Consider the following 14778-nt stretch of genomic DNA (forward strand, 5'->3'; position numbering starts at 1 on the left):
TGTAGTGTACTTAGATATGAAATTCCTTTGATTTCGGACTGTTCTGAGGTATGGGAAACTAAGATTGACCTGTTTTGAGGGGAATATTGAAAAGTGTGGCGTACAATTTTAATTTTTCCCCTGAAGCAGATGTATCCGACCCACTAGTATCGCAAACCTTTACCTCGCTTTTTGTGCAGAGTGTGGTGCTCCGCCATTATTGGTGTCCTGACTTCAAGCGCCCCTATGCTTGCTCCAGGAATATTTCGTCTGTCCCCTCGTTTTTCAACTCCCCGATGTTTGACCCGTTACGGATTGAGAGTTCGCCCCTACTACTTGCCATCTATCTTTAACAAACTTCCAGATAGAATTTTCAAGGCTAATACAAAGGGACAATTGAAAAAAAATGTTAACCAACGTGAAGTTTAATTAGCATTGTTGAACAAAGCTTTTACGTTACTTTTCTTGCTTTTTATGAATGTCTCGTCTTGACTCACTAGGTACTCTCCCACAAACCTATATTGGCTTCTGACGGACCCGTTTCTATACGTGCTTTCTATCGTTCTTCTATCGTTCTTCATATTTCCAGTAATATTCATATTATTTCAACCTGATGTGCTACCGGCGGACTCTTCGTGGCCCAAGTCGGGCCCTGGAGTCGCCACGGGCTTAAGGCGGCGTCTATTTGCCGTCTTGACTGCGAGTTCGCCGCCTCGAAGATCGCGACTGCGGCCCCATCCACCTTCATCGGTGTCCATCAATCATGCAGCCAGCGGTCGTCGTCTCATTTTACCATCGACGTCCAGCGACCGTCTGAGACTTGATGGCGATTCAGCGACCATCCAGTCCTTTGCGGAAACCGACTATCAACGCACTGTGAGACCTGCCTTTCCCGGTGACCGTACAAGGCTGTCGTCGAATCACTGTTTTGCCGGTGTAGCCTGTCTCTTCAGCTGGCGGCGGGCATACCCCTGGCCGCTGTAAGGTCTTCTGGCCTTGTTCAGCGGAATCGCCACCATCAGCACCATCCTTGGTGTGTGCTATGTGGTAGCTGCTCTTGCTCTGCTAAATTGTCCCCATCTACCACCGCTCGAGCACCGGTAAAGTGTATGCCTCTGCCAGGTTTTTACCAGTGATTACGCTTGAACGCTTTAAACACCGACCTAACCAGCAGATGTTTGACAGCCCGACTTGCGTTCCATGATGCACGCGCACATCAGATTTGTTTCGCGCTTAGCAAGTGAGCATACTGTTCAATCTTTTAGTGTATGACTCGCAAACGTCAATCTGCATTTTCCTATATTTATAGCTTCTTTCACCTCTTCCGTTTTACCATGGCCTCCACTAACTGTTCCAAGTGCCACGGGCCTTTACCTGTTGATGGGAGATACCTGATTTGCGCGAGTTGTGAAAACAGCTACCACCTCGGAAAGTCATGTGTCGGTGTTGCTGCGAACACATTTAACTCCATTAGTTCAGCGAAACGAGAACAGTGACTCTGCCATCTGTGCCGCACCTCTGTGACTAAGTCGACAGGAGGAAGCTTGGAAGCGGATTCGCATATAGAGTCCGCGTCATTTGCAGCCCAGTTAGCCGAAGTAAACAAGAAAATCGACTTGCTTCTCTCTCTCAAGAGTAGCGTGGATTCTCTCGCCCAGCTTCCGGCAAAAGTCGATGAGCTGCTCACCGTTAAATCTGCGGTTGATGCCATGGAACAATCTGTCAATGAGGTGCTTAAGTCAGTAGCCTTCTGTTCAGCTCAGTATGACACTCTGCTCAAGCAAGTGGCTGAGCAGGATACTACTGTTTCAGAGTTACAGACCGAGGTGAATTCTTTAAAGTCCTCCATGTTAATCCAATCAGAGGAGATCCAACGACTCAGGTCTGAGCTCAACAACTCCGAGCAATTTAGTCGTCGATCTAACCTTGAGATCCATGGCCTTCCCTGCAGACCCAATGAAGATCTTTCGGTTGAGCTTGATGATATAGCACAAAAACTCGGCATTTCCGACTTCCATCCTTCAGAGGTTGAGGCCGTTCATCGCCTGCCCTCTTCGCGTGATACCATTCCCATTACGTTGGTCAGGTTTCGCTCTGCGCGTGCTAGGGACCGCTGGTTGAGGTTGCGTAGCTCACTGGGTTCTCTCGCCCGCGAACGAAAACTCCCGAAACTCTTTTTTAACGAGAACTTGACACACACGAACAAGGAGCTCTTTTGGAAAGCCCGGGCGAAAGGCAAAGTAAAACAATATCGATATGTCAGGGTTAAAAACGCAAAGATCTACGCAAAAAAAAGCAGAGGGAGCCCCACTCATTCACATTACTTGTGTCAATGACTTAGAACTCATTGCCTAGCAACCATGACCTTCACATTTTTTGACTGCGATGATTTCGATTCAATCTTGTGCAATTTTGACTCCTCAACTAGCGGGTTCACCATTTTTCACACTAATATTCGTAGTGCTAGGAAGTATTGGGAGCAATTTGGTCTTATAGCCAGTTCCCTGTACGATCTTGTCGACGTGTGGGTCTTAACGGAGATAAATGTACCAGCTGCTTCTGTTGATCAATTCTCAATACCTGGTTATCAGCAATTCTTCCATACTCGCTCTGACAGGACAAGTGGAGGCATTGGTATTTTTGTCAAAGATTCATGGGGTACAGAACAGTTAAAAAATACTTTCGTTCATGCAGAGTCTGTCACTTTCAAAATTTTCAACTCAGTATACTCTATCGCATTAGTCGCCTGCTATCGCCCTCCATCAGAAAGCGCTTCGTCTTTTTTAGTTGAATTGAGAGCTTGCTTGACTGACCTTCAGGCCGAGGAACAACTTTGCGTAGTCGGCGACATGAACCTTGACACTTTGAAACCCACAAAGTCAACCGTATGTGACTACTTGAATCTTCTCTCAGAATTTGGTCTCAACTGTACAATTCAAGCACCTACCAGAGAGGAAACTTTGAATGAACACCTTGTTTCTGCTTGTCTAGACCACATGAATATACGCACTCACGGCCTTTCAGTTAAGTCTGCTGTCATTTCGCAGAAACTCGCAGATCACTACTTTACCGCAGTTCAACTGGTTTCCGATACGCCTCTAAGACACGCCTGTCCGGAAACAAGACTTATAGAGGTTGTCGATCGGAAATTATTCGACAAATTAATCTCTTCTTATGATTGGGGACGTTTGCTAACATATTCAAATCAAGAACTCTACACGAAGTTTATTAATCTTTGGCAGACTTTTACTAGATGCAGTAAAAAAATAATTACTATCAGAAAGAGGCGAGCGGAACATATATGGTTGAATAATGACATTATTGCCGCGATTAAGTATAAAGAGATATTGTGGACGCGTTGTCGTCGCTCTCCCGATAACATAGACCTGCGGAATGAATTCCGAAGTGAGCGCAACAAAGTCACTGCATTAATTCGCTCCGCTAAACGTAACTATATTAAACAGAAGTTAATAGATTCCCGTTATGATTCCCGTGTAACTTGGTCTGTTGTAAACGATTTACGAGGAGGCCACAGCGCGAAACATTCTGTCGACGAGACGATCACCAGATATTTCCCTTGTAACAAACAGTCCACGGCAAATGCGTTTAATGTACATTTCGGGAAAACTTCAAATGTTTCACGCGATAGTGAAGTTTGTCTCTCAAAAGCAGCTCCGGTGAATGTAGCGTCTGCCCTCCTTCCTGAAATTACAGAGCAAGGTCTACATAGTATGTTACTTAGTTTCAAACCGGGTTTGTCTCCTGGAATTGATAACGTCCGGATGGCTGATTTGCGGAGAAAGTATGCACCATTGAGGCATGTGATACTAAATATGTTAAACGACCTCATAACGTCAGGTAATATTCCAGAAGATCTCAAAACAACCATTGTCAGGCCTTTATACAAAAATGGGGATCATAGTAGCATCGAAAGCTACCGTCCTATATCTATCTTGCCTTCACTGGCGAAACTTTTAGAAAAACACATTTTCCAGACAATGTCAGCGTTCTTAGAAGAATTTAACCTTATGTCACCCCAACAGTACGGTTTCGTTAACGGTAAAGGCACCCAACCCTTACTTGAAGACTTTTCCGATGTTCTTCATAATGCATTTGAACGTAATCTTTTCACGTGTGCACTCTTTCTAGATATTTCCAAAGCTTTTGACTCAGTCTCACATAAGGTACTTTTAAATAAGCTGTTCAGCCTCGGCTTCAGAGGGCCTTTTTACAGACTGCTAGAAAACTTTCTGTCAAGTCGTACACAACTCGTTTCAATATGCGGAGCTCGGAGTTTGAAAATGTCCCTAAAGGCTGGTGTTCCGCAGGGCTCGATACTATCGCCTCTCCTTTTTAACATCTATGTCAATGATCTTCCGAAAGCGGTCAACTTCTGCAAAGTATTCCAATACGCAGACGATGCTGTCCTGTTGTCGAGTCATGTACGATACCATGAGGCTTTTGAGCTACTCCAATCAGATGTATTACGGCTCATGAACTGGTTTTCAGCAAATGCCATTAGAGTAAACGCGAAGAAAACACAACTGGTGTGCTTTCGTCGTCCACTAAAACAGGTTCTTTTAGACAAACCAATTTTTCTTCACACGTCAGACTGTGTTTCTTGCGAATGTGCGCCAATTGTTTATGTGAACTGTACGAAATATCTGGGACTTTATTTTGATTGCGACCTGTCATGGAACTCTCACTTCTTCTATATTTTCAAAAAAATACGAGCCGCTTCGTGCACCTTATATAATCTTCGCATACTTCTTCCCATCACAACAAAAAGACTTCTGACGCACGCCCTTGTTTATAGTATTCTCCGTTACGGAATAACTTTATTCGGACAGTGTACAGCTCTATTAGAGTCTAAAGTGAACTCCTTACTAAATGGCATCCTGCGTAGTGTAGCTTACGGTTCTAGTCTCCAAAGATCTGATAACCTCTTTAATGACCTCTTGCTAACGACTTTTAAATCACTGTTTCTGGAAACAGTAGTGCTGAAGCACTACTGGGATAACACCTTTAAGAACCCCAACACTGTCTGTCGTGCCCTTCGAGACGTGAGACCATATCAAACGCCGCGCATCAAAACACATTTTTGAAAATGCGTTCGCCTCTATTATGTATCCCATATTGCTACTCGACGTAAGTTCTCGAGGAGCTTTGAAACGTAGATTGAAGACTCTTTGCCTTTTTTTAAAGTGCCGATTAATTTTTTTGTTTTCATTTTGTTTTCTACTTGATGTGATTTCTGTGCGCTGTGCACTACTCTCCTGTTTGTATATATTTCTCTCTGTCACGCGTTCTAGATCTCTGAAAGGTTTATACTAACTTGCTTTGAGTGTGCCTTAAGTAATTTGTAAGGAACTAGTCCTACAAGCCTTTAGGGCTTTGACGGTTCCGTTATGTGTATATAGTTTGTGGCAAGCGACATGCGGAGTGTGCAGTAGCGCGGCAGTGGCCGACACAAACCGTGGGCACGGGGCGCGAGCTCGAGCGTCTTGTGCGTGGCTCACGAGGGGCTCGCGGGACAGACTCGAAGGGACCGGAACAAAGTAAAGGTGTGTTTTTGCTATGTCCTGGCTTGCGTGTCTTTCTTGCGGGCGAGCAGTGGCACCGGACCCTACATCATTTGGCGCTTGACGCGGGGCCTACTGCTCTCCCGTGGGATGGACCGCAGGCCTTTTAGCCCGTTTTAGGCGTTTTTAGCCGGGTTTTTCTCGTTTTGACTTTGCCCTGCCCGTTAGGCCTACGTGGCCGTTCGACTAGGCTTCGGCCACCGGACGCCACCTTTGCCATCGCGGCTTGGCCCTCGTCTCTACTGTGCATAGTGTATATTAGGTGTTCTTTTTCTGTTCCTTTGTGTTCTTTCTTGTTCGGTTTTTGTGTTTTTCCTTTTCGCGGCCACTTTCGCGATGAGCCGCCGCAGAGCCGCCGCTGACCAAGCCGAGAGCGGAGGCGAGCCGGACGCGGAAGGCCTTATGGCTCGGGTGGCCAACCTATGTGACACGGTCACACAACGTCTGCTGCTGACTGACCCGGGACTTCAAGGTCGTGGCCCGCGTCCCCAGGTGCCGGTCCCAACCTACACCGGCTACGACGACCGGAAGTCCGTGGCCGACTTCCTCGCAGAGCTGGCGGCCTACAAGCTTGCTGCGGGCGCCTCGGACGAATACGTCCTCGCGCGCGTTTTGCCCGTTGCGTTGCAGGCGAGTGCAGCCCGCTGGTGGCGCATCGTGGCCCCGTTCCTGTCCTGGGAAGACTTTCGGCGGAGGTTCCAGGACGAATTTCTTCCGCCTGGGTACCAGTCTCGAGTACAGCGAGAACTGGAGCGCCGAACCCAGCACCCGGACGAGACCCTGGTCGAATACGTCCGGGTGATGCAGGAGCTCTTCGATAGGGCCTGCCCAACGACACCAGAGTCGGACAGGGTTGCTCGGGTCGTACAGCAGAGCCATCCCAGATTCCGACCCTACCTACATGGCCGCACCTACGAGACCCTTGAGCACCTGGCCCGGGACGCTCGCGGCATCCAAGAGACGCTTCTGGCAGAGCTCCAGTACCGGCCGCCACCGCCGCCCGAGGAAGCTCTCGAACCGTCCTGTGCCTGGTCAGCTCCCGGGCCCAGAGGAGGTCCGACTCAGCGCCAACCCCAGGAGTATGGCGCGGTCCTTCCCCCCCGCGCGCTGGACCCCTACGCCTTTGGACAGCGGGAGCGCGGGAGAGCACCACCCGGTGGCTTGGACCCCCGGCCTAGTGCCTGGCCGGCTGGATCGAGACTACGGCAGGGTGAAAGCCGTTTAAGGTCCTTCCCCCGTGATTCGCTCCGGGGCGCGGATCGCTGGCCCAACGAGGGAAGCAACAGGACACAACGACAGGCTCCAAGCAGCCAGACACGCGACACTGACCGCCGCATTTCGGTGCGCTGCTTTGGCTGCGGCCGACAAGGTCACTTCCGCCGAGACTGCCCGGATTTGGTGGGCAACCGCCCTGCGGTCTCGGAAAACCAGCACGGCCGACGGCGTTGACCCCTGAGCGCCCGCCGGCCGCGGTGACCATGGACAACCCGGCAGCACTACCATCGGTATGTCGAATCCAGCCTGACCCTGAGCTAATTGAGCCTCGTATGACAGTTACAGTGCTCGGAATAGCTGTGGCAGCGCTGATTGATACCGGTGCGAGTCTGTCACTTATTGGGGACTACCTGATTGAACGCTGCAATGAGCAGAAAGCTAACCTGCGTGAGACTAACGTGCGCTTACAGCTAGCGTCAGGACCAGAAATGCTCGCGAGTCAAGCCGTGAGGTTACAGATCGAGTTCAACAAGAAAAAACGCCGTCAGCGTTTCGTTTGCTTACCTGGTCTCACGGTACCGATTATTTTGGGACGAGATTTCATTTTCGGGGAGAACCTGGTTCTGGACTTTCCGAACAAAGGCTACCGGTTAGGTAGTGACTCGAAACTGATCCCATTTACCAGACGAGAGGATTGTATCGTCAGTGTCGATAACGTTGGCGTTAGAACGCCTGCTTTGCGACTCCCATGTGCGGTAAGCGATTCTTTGCAGAAGTGTCCTGCTACGGACCAGCAAAAGCGGCGTCTCCAAAGACTCCTGGAGGAGTTTTCGCCGATGTTCACGGAGAACCCCGGCAGAACCGGTGTCCTGAAGCATTCAATTGACACCGGGAATACACGGCCCCTACGCTGCAACCCTCGACCAATCAGCGTACACAAGCGAGACCTGCTAGACAAGGCGCTCCAAGAGATGATCGACACGGGTGCCGTACGTGAGTCGCAGAGCCCTTGGGCCTTCCCGATCGTCCTTGCCCCCAAGAAGGATGGAACGGCTCGGCTTTGCGTCGACTATCGACGCCTGAATGCCGTAACCGTTCGTGACGCGTACCCGTACCCGTCGATTGAGTCGATCATGTACAACTTGGGAAACGCGAGTTTTTTCACGACTCTTGACTGCAGTCGCGGTTTCCTCCAGATAGAGGTCGAGCCCGCTGACATTGAGAAAACAGCATTCACGTGCTACAGAGGATTGTACGAGTTTGTGCGCATGCCTTTCGGCTTGAGCAACTCTCCTGCCACATTCCAGCGTCTTATGGACATTGTGCTTGGAGACGCACGACACAACTACGCCATGGCGTATATGGATGACGTAGTAGTCTTCTCACGCTCGTTCGAAGAACATCTTGTGCACCTTCGGACTATACTCGAACGCATGCAGAATGCTGGTTTGACAGTTCACCCGGGAAAAATGCAACTGGCAACATCCAAGATTAACCTGCTCGGTTTTGTAATCGACGATGGATCGCTTCGCCCTAACGAGGATAAGCTGAGGGCCATAACTGAGTTTCCTCCCCCGCATGATGCAAAGAGTTTGCAGCGATTTCTGGGAATGGTTGGATTTTATCGCCAGTTTATCCCCCACTGTGCAGAGATAACGCGGCCTCTGAACGAACTGCTGCGCAAAGGCGTCAAGTGGCATTGGGCGGAGGCACAGCAAAATGCCTTCCTTCAACTGTCCAGAGCTATTGCTGAGACAGCATCTTTGAAGCTCCCAGACCTCAACCGCCCGTTTGTGCTGCAAACCGACGCGAGCGGCTACGGTTTAGGTGCTGTGCTGCTTCAAGACATTGATGGTGTCTTACGACCCGTAGCGTTTGCGAGCCATACGTTGACACCAGCTCAGCGGAATTACAACGTTTGCGAGCTTGAGTGCCTAGCCATCATATTCGCCCTGCAGAAATTCAATATGTATCTTGATGGCGCGCGCTTTGTCATCCAGTCGGATAATGCAGCCTTGTCCTGGCTTCAGCGTTTGGAAAATCCGGCAGGTCGATTAGCACGCTGGGCACTGACGCTTCAAAAATATGACTACACCATTGTGCACAAGCCAGGCTCACAAAACAAAGTTGCAGACGCTTTGTCGCGCGCTCCGCTCGGTGAAGAGCACGTGCCCGAGGATGCCAATGTCGTGGCTGCGATAGATGCTGGCTCGCGCTGGGGTACTTTGATTAGCAGAGATGAGCTTCGGGCTGCACAGCAGAACGATGGACTTTGTCACAGGGTCTCTGAGTGGTTGTCTTCACGTGACCGACGTGGCAACAGAGACGCTGACATGGGTTTCGACTCGTACTTACTGGCCGAAGACGGTCTGCTGCTCCGGTACATACCTCAGATCGACGACGAGGAGGGTGGCTTTACAGATACTCCATTTCGAGCCGTGATACCTCGCCGACTTCGCACGTCATTCATTAGATACTACCATGACTCCGCTTTGGCTGGTCACAGTAGTGGCTGCAAGACTTTTGAAAAGTTAAGCCGTACTGCAACTTGGCCAGGAATTCGTCAGGACGTGCTGAGGTACGCTCGTTCATGCCCGGTTTGTCAGAAAGCCAAACCGCGCGGTGGTAAGCCCCCTGGTCTAATGCAGCCAGTCGTAAGTCGATCCCCATGGGAATGCGTCGCTGTCGACGTCATGGGCCCTTTCCCACGCAGTCCGCGTGGCAACCAGTACCTGTTGGTTGTCACGGATCATTTTAGCAAGTGGGTGGAGCTATTTGCATTGCGATCGCTGACGTCCAAGAAAATCTGGTCGTGTCTGATGGAGACGTTCACACGCTTCGGATTTCCGGAAAAATTGATTAGCGACAACGCTACTTACTTTGCCAGCAAAGTGTTCCGAGACTCATGTGCCGCATTGGGCATACAACACAAGCGGACGTCTCCCTATCACCCGCAGGCAAATATTACCGAACGGGTAAACCGAAATTTGAAGTCGATGTTGATCGCTCACACCGAGCGCCACCGGGATTGGGATGCGAAGCTTCCAGAACTTGCGTTTGCGACCCGAACCACGGTTAACCGATCTACAGGTTTCACACCCGCGCGCCTTAATTTTGGCAAAGAGCTGACTTTCCCGCTCGAAAATAGTTATTCTGTCGACGATCCGGGTGCTTCTCGCTCCTATGGCCAGTTTGCAGGCAATCTACGACTGAGACTCAGGGACATCGTTCGTGATGCCCGGGAGAGCTTGGACGTCGCCCGACTGCAACAGGCTGAGCAGTACAACCGAGGTCACCGGGACGTGCAATTCCACGTTGGAGACTTGGTGCTGCGCCGGACACACCCACTTAGTAATGCAGCCAGAGGTTTCACGGCATCCCTGGCTGATAGGTGGGACGGTCCATATAGAGTACGTAAGAAAGCTTCACGCCTCACGTACACGCTCGTCGACTGTGAGTCTGGGCGACTCACGGGACCTGTTCATGTCACCGACCTCAAGCAGTATTATGATTCGGCTGATGAACTTCTCTCGCAGGTGGGAAGTGTTGCTGATCTGGCTGGTACTTAGTTTACCACCTACACTCTCGAAGACTTCAACGTCGGTGACGAAGACGAAGATTATAGAAAGAAGATTACAATGGGTTTAGCCGAGAACCAGCATTTTACCGCCTATTTTGATTGATTGCGCGCGACTTTGAGCGGTATACATTTGACTGTTCTCGCGAGCTTAGCTCACCTGTTCTTGCGTTTACGTAGAAGACGTTTGCTTTTTTTGTAATGGACATTACTGACAACCTGTTTTCTTTTATTACTGATTTCCAAGCATGCCGCGAGTCAATCAGGCTGCCAGACGGTCCCCATCACCACCCCGACACTGGCGACCCAGACGCTACTACCAGCCCAGGGGACGAGACAACCCGAACAACCACCACCGCCGGGGATCCAGACGATCGCACCAGCGGTCTACGGCCACCTGGGGCACCCTCGACAATCACGGACACCCAGTGGCCTGGTCGTCCAGCCTCGCTTGGCACGACCAGCCGCGCCCTTTGACGGTTGACATGGACGCCCAAGTGCCTGAACCTTTCAGAGGCTTCACGCTGAACACCCACCGCCCGGCGAACCCACCACAAAGTTACACGGAAGACGAGCGCCGACTCCTGTGCCCGCTCTGCGAGGTGCCAGAAATCCACCGCCGTACCCACAGAGCTGGAGCACTTCATCGCTCGCGGGAGTCAGCAGCCGCCGCAAGGGCAGCCATCTTACACCTCGAAAGGATGAGGGACGACGAACTAGCACGCGCCATCACCGTTATCAGGAGGCTCCGTCCTGCTCTCCTCCGCCCCCCATCCCACGCTGACCCGTCACCACCAGATGCTGCGGAGATCGCGATAAACATTGATGACGACGAGCAACTCTGAGAACAGTTCCTAACGCCGCGGGCTGCGGGGGGGGGAAGTGTGTGGCAAGCGACATGCGGAGTGTGCAGTAGCGCGGCAGTGGCCGACACAAACCGTGGGCACGGGGCGCGAGCTCGAGCGTCTTGTGCGTGGCTCACGAGGGGCTCGCGGGACAGACTCGAAGGGACCGGAACAAAGTAAAGGTGTGTTTTTGCTATGTCCTGGCTTGCGTGTCTTTCTTGCGGGCGAGCAGTGGCACCGGACCCTACAAGTTGTATTTGAAGCACCTGCATTAAATATTATTGTTATTATTATTATTATTATTATTATTATTATTATTATTATTATTATTAGGTGTAAAATATATTTTTGTTTTTTTATTCTTTTTCGGCGTGTTAGTAGTACTCTTTTTTTTAACGCGATGTTTTGTATTATGTTTTCTACCTATGTTTGTTAAAGGGCAACTCCGCTTCATTTTTGGTTTTGAAAAAACAATGCAGTCCTTTTCAGTATCGCATAGGAAGACCACACGTCAAATATTACGACGCAGTTCTGTCTAAATGTTTCTTAAATGGTCCGGCAAACTTTGCAACTCACCAAGTTGCCGAAATCGGCTGACTCGAGCGGGCGAATTCAGGCGCAACCAACAGCGCAGTCTGGGCTACGGCATGGGCGGAGCCAACATTGAGCTAAACGCCATCTACATGGCTCCGTTTTGCTTGTTTTTACTTCTCCGATCGAGCGTAGCGCGTGACGTCAGCAACGTTTCCTCTCGGCGCTCAGCGGTGTCCACGTGATTGACGTACGCGCCTGCGCAGCGCGCTTCATGGGAGCAGACCAACCGCCCGCCGTGGTCCCGCCGTTACCGCCGTCTTCCGCGTCACAACCACCGTCGTCGTCTTACCGTTTGTGATTATTGCTTCTCGGAGTTTCGTCCACACTATGGACACCACGTGCGCAGAGTCGCAGACTTCTGCCGCAGTTGTGCAGACGTCGTCGAATGCCGTAGACACCAAAACGTGGCGAAGAGAGCGGTGCAGACGACACTCGCGCCTGCCGCACGCCCGCCCGCCCCTATCCCGCCCGTCGTTGGGCCGAGGATCACATGACCTCTCGTACCACGTGATGGCCATGTACTTGGCGGCCCGAGGCCAATGTTGCCGGACGGAGCCGAAGTTTCGGTTTCGATTTCCGCTTCTGTTTAAAATTAGATTTAAAAATATATATCCCATTTTTCGCGAAGCAAAAGACGTAGTGTCTTTTACTAGGGCTTTTTAAATCGAAATCACTCATTATCCGGAAATCTTCGGAATTGAGCGGAGTTGCCCTTTAAGGTTCCAGAACCATTATGCTTGGTAGTATTTTTTTTCCTTGGCGTGTTTTTTTTTTTTTTTTTTGCAGGTTTGCCTGCAATTCTTGTAACTTGTGTTTAGTTTCGTTTTATGCTATGTTTACTTATAACTGTTTTTTCTCTACGTCGATGCCGAGTCTAGTCCTACAAGCCGCTATTGGCTTTTGACAGACTCGCTTTCTTTTGTATTGATGTTTCATATTTGCAATAAAATTATTATTATTATTATTATTATTATTGCTCCCCGCCAAGCTTGACGAACTCCTCGCCCTGGGGCCTATTGTTGAGTGCCTCCAGACGACAGTGAAAGACGGCCAAACATCGATTGCTGACTTCTCTGAAAAATATAACTCTCTTTTAACGCTAGCAACATCAAATAATCAAACGGTGAAAGCCCTCCAGGCCGAGGTCTCGGATCTCCAAGCCAAGGTACAGTTCCAAGCAACAGAGATCCTAAAAATTCGTACTGAGCAAAATGACAGCGAACAGTACTCGCGTCTTGCTAACATGGAACTGCACGGGCTGCCGACCTCTCCGGGAGAAAATCTCGTAGCGTCTATAGCCGAGCTCGCGAGTAAGCTGTCTATTGCTAAGACATTCCAGTGTTCTGATATTCAGGAAGTACATCGCTTGCCAGGCAGGCGGGACGGGATTGCACCAGTCCTAATCCGATTCTCTTCAGTCAGTCTGAAGGAAGCCTGGATGGCTGAGCGTGGTGCCCTTCGTTTGCTGAGTCAAACAGGGGGCATCCCACGGCTTTACTTCAATGATAACCTGACCCGAGCGAACAAGGAGCTGTTTTGGCTAGCAAGACAGAAAGGCAAGGCTCAGGGCTACAAATTCGTATGGGTGAAAAGGGGAAAAATATTTGCCAAGAAGAGTGAGGGTTCTGACCTCATTCGTGTCAACCAGATAACGGACATTGACAGCATTGTATAGGCCCCCAATGAATTTTGCTCGAGTGTCAGATTTTCACAGACTTCGTAATTTTTTTGAAGATTCTCTAGACTCATCCTGCACAGTAGTTCATGTTAATATCAGGAGCCTTCGAAAACATTGGAATGAATTCAAAGTAATATGTAGTGATATCAACACTTCAGTTGACGTTTTTGTTCTCTCCGAAATTAATATTGCAGCAGAAATGACAAGTCAGTTTTCTATGCCAAACTGTAACAGTACGTTTACCACTCGACCATGTGGCAGAGGGGGTGGGATTGCAGTCTATGTTCGTGACAACTGGTCCATCAATAACCTAACGGTTACGTTCAATCACGCCGAATGTATTGCGCTCAATATCACAAATGAACTTAACTCTATGTTTTTTAGCAATATATAGGCCTCCATCAGAACACGTACGCGATTTTTTGGATGAACTAGATGGTGCTCTTCGGCAGTTGTCCACTTACGATCAATTATGCATCCTCGGCGATTTTAACATCGACATTTTGACCCCCTCAAAGCCTTCAGTATGCACTTACCTCAACACTCTCTCTGGTAACGGGATTAGCAGCTTGATAAATGCTCCGACCCGTGAAGAAATTCTCTCGGGTCGGTTGGTCGTCTCATGTATAGACCATATCAATCTCCGAACTTGTTCACAAAGAGTCCAGTCAGCAATTATCACACAGAAGCTTGCAGATCATTACTTTATTTCATGTCGGTGGTCCAATGTTAACCCTTCCCCGCAAAATAGCTTACTGGGCACTAGAACATCTGTTATTGACACCGCTAAATTTGATCGTCTTGTTTCTTCTTTCGACTGGAATGGGTTTCTTCAATCAGTTAGTTCCACTGACATATACCAAAAGTTCGCTCATGTCATTAATATGTTTTACGTTTCCTCAAGAAAAGAAATCTGCGTTAAAAGACGTCGGCCTAATCACTACTGGTTGAATGCAGACATTTTGGCGGCAATAGCGGAAAAGAATAACTTGTGGGCTCGATATAGGCGTTCGCCTAGTAATACTGTACTTAAATCGAACTATCAAATTTGCAGAAACATGGTAAATGCTATGATTCGCTCGGCAAAGCGAAAGTATTTTCATAAAAAATTTTCAGAGTCTCGCTCGAACATGACACAGACTTGGATTCTCGTCAATGAGTTTCGTGGCAACCCTTCTACAAGTTCTGTTGATAACGTTTTGAAAAAAAACTTCGGTCCAAATCTTTCAACTGTTGTAAGAGATTTCAACAGTTTTTTTGCGACCTTTTCTGGTAAAAGCAGAGATTCTTCCATCACTTTCAACAATG

General features: G+C 49.4%; 1 protein-coding gene across 1 annotated transcript; it reads left to right on the plus strand.

The window, feature by feature from the left end:
- Positions 1-5952: 5952 nt before the first annotated feature.
- Positions 5953-11339, plus strand: LOC120842656. The gene is made up of 2 exons (XM_040213807.1): positions 5953-7066; positions 10601-11339. Exon 1 carries the CDS (start codon positions 5964-5966, stop codon positions 7008-7010), a length of 1047 nt encoding a protein of 348 aa, XP_040069741.1. The 5' UTR covers positions 5953-5963; the 3' UTR covers positions 7011-7066; positions 10601-11339.
- Positions 11340-14778: the final 3439 nt, after the last annotated feature.

This window comes from Ixodes scapularis, unplaced genomic scaffold (assembly GCF_016920785.2).
Source record: "Ixodes scapularis isolate PalLabHiFi unplaced genomic scaffold, ASM1692078v2 PGA_scaffold2__306_contigs__length_199485367, whole genome shotgun sequence".
Classification (NCBI taxonomy): Eukaryota; Metazoa; Arthropoda; class Arachnida; order Ixodida; family Ixodidae; genus Ixodes; species Ixodes scapularis.